Source organism: Brassica oleracea, chromosome C5, assembly GCF_000695525.1.
Source record: "Brassica oleracea var. oleracea cultivar TO1000 chromosome C5, BOL, whole genome shotgun sequence".
Lineage (NCBI taxonomy): Eukaryota > Viridiplantae > Streptophyta > Magnoliopsida > Brassicales > Brassicaceae > Brassica > Brassica oleracea.
This window is the reverse complement of record NC_027752.1, coordinates 44,223,833-44,225,765: the sequence shown is the minus strand read 5'-3', so window position 1 is coordinate 44,225,765 and position 1,933 is coordinate 44,223,833. Positions and strand designations below refer to the sequence as shown.

General features: G+C 40.8%; 1 protein-coding gene across 1 annotated transcript; it reads right to left on the bottom strand.

Moving 5' to 3' along the window:
* Window positions 1-1,000: 1,000 nt before the first annotated feature.
* LOC106292405 lies at window positions 1,001-1,677 on the bottom strand. Its single transcript, XM_013727995.1, has 2 exons — window positions 1,441-1,677; window positions 1,001-1,351 (listed from the first exon to the last, which is right to left on the bottom strand). Exons 1-2 carry the CDS (start codon window positions 1,675-1,677, stop codon window positions 1,001-1,003), a joined length of 588 nt encoding a protein of 195 aa, XP_013583449.1.
* Between the last annotated feature and the right edge of the window lie 256 nt (window positions 1,678-1,933).

Sequence of the window (1,933 nt, the reverse complement as noted above, 5' to 3'; positions counted from 1 at the left end):
CACCCCACACAGTCTGCATCATCGTCGAGAGCTTGACTAATGTATCGGCAGTCCATGCAAACTGTTGCTGTTGTGTACCATCTAATGGTGGTGCTCCAGAATCAAACTGACCAGTATATGGTGGTAACAAATACTCCATGGAAGGGTTTGGAGTATGATCGACTGAGATATCCGGGATGGTGTCATCCTCACATTGTGTCTGCGCAGGACCAGAAGAAGAAGAACCACGACGACGTTTTGAAGCTGGTGGAGGAGGCGTGTAAAGAACTTCAGCAGGAGGCATGAACTCCATGTTCTCCACAGACGTCAGAGATGTGATAGCGGTTTGTGGAAGCTTGCAAAGAAGGATTTTCCCATCACGCATGGTAAAACGGTAAATTTTACCAGAGTGAAGGATCTTGGTGTTTAGGAAGAACTGGGCATCAAATCTGTCAATCGTATCCACACAAGGAGTATCCGAAAGATCAATACCATGGTGCATGAAGATCCGAGTAAGTAGACTGCCAATAGACTCCTCCAAAGGCTTCCTGTCAAGAGGACGAAGACCCCTAAACTTCCTTTCAAACAACATCTGAGCAAACAATGCTCCCATGTTTACCGAAAGCTCTGCTGGAGGTTCATCTGCAACGTCATACGTCGGCCTGAGAGCTTTGCCGAACGAGCGTACTGGAACAGGTCGATCAAAATATGTTGCGCGTTTTTTGTTTGTTCTGCATAATGCTCAGGATCGATTGTCTGGATCGATCTGGTCCTACACAGAACGATCGATCTATATAAATCGATCTTTCCGGATCGACCAGCTTGTTTCGATCGATCGATCTATTTAGGCTGACCGGATTTGTAATTGTTTTTTTAGTTTAGTGAACTTTATGGTTTCTCAATTGATAATGTTGTCTTTCATTTTGTAAACTCAAGTACTGTATATAGAAAAAATACCATTATAACATAAACTCCTAAAATCATTACAAAATAAGTTTAAAAAAGCATAACCAACAATAAATCATAAATCATCAATCTCAACATACTCGGCAGGCTTACTACACTTAATAGGCTCATACTTTGACATTCTCTCAATCAGTTCTAGATCATTAGCTGCTTCCCATAGATCCCACATAATCTTTATCCGAGCTCCCCAGATGTTCTCATCACTCACCATAGATATGTCCAACCCAAGCACGTGGCATTCGATGTGTTTTATAGTGTACACACCACAATGACATTGAAGTCGGTTAAGACCACTCATAGGTACATAGGAAACATTGTACGGAGTGATGTGGAGATGCTTCTGTATTGTCAATGACTGCACAGCCTTGACAATCCGAGGAATAAGCTGCGCGAAAGCTTCCACTTCCTTGATTTTTTTTTACCCCCGCAATCAAACACCTGGATATTCCTAGTCACAAAACTGATGCATAAAGCAATCCAATGGTTGCAATTGACCCAGACAGGAACATACATCCGATCCACATCGACATTCCACAACATCCGTGTTCTTCCATGGGAAAGCAGTTCACCTTTACCGTATTGAAGTAATAATGGATCCATGGTGTATTTCTTAATACCCTTACAGAAATTCTGGTAATCCTTAGCAATGAGGTCGCTGAAGACGCATGTCATGAAAGCAACACGGTCTACGTTCCATCGTTTCAATGTTGTTCTTTCCCGAAAAACATACATTATAGCATCAATTTCCTACAAAAACAAAGACAAATCTGTAATGTATACATTTATATAATAGGTAACATTTTATAGAAATAACCGGTTGAATGCTTACGTAGTTTTTAAGCCAACTGCTGGCAGACATAATACGTCCGGCTAGATCACCGTCTAACATAGAAGGACCAATCTGTATAGCTCTGTAAATAAAATACAATGGTACAGATGTCAATTATTAAGAAAATCAACGGAATGATATATACAAAGGAATAACATA

What these genes read in the sequence shown, in the direction of transcription:
- LOC106292405 (XM_013727995.1), bottom strand. Translation starts at nt 1,677, where the DNA reads ATGTATGTTTTTCGGGAAAGAACAACATTGAAACGATGGAACGTAGAC. An exon ending in GGATGTATGTTCCTGTCTGG is followed by an intron (nt 1,352 to 1,440) that starts GTCAATTGCAAC and finishes AAAAAAATCAAG; the next exon opens with GAAGTGGAAGCTTTCGCGCA.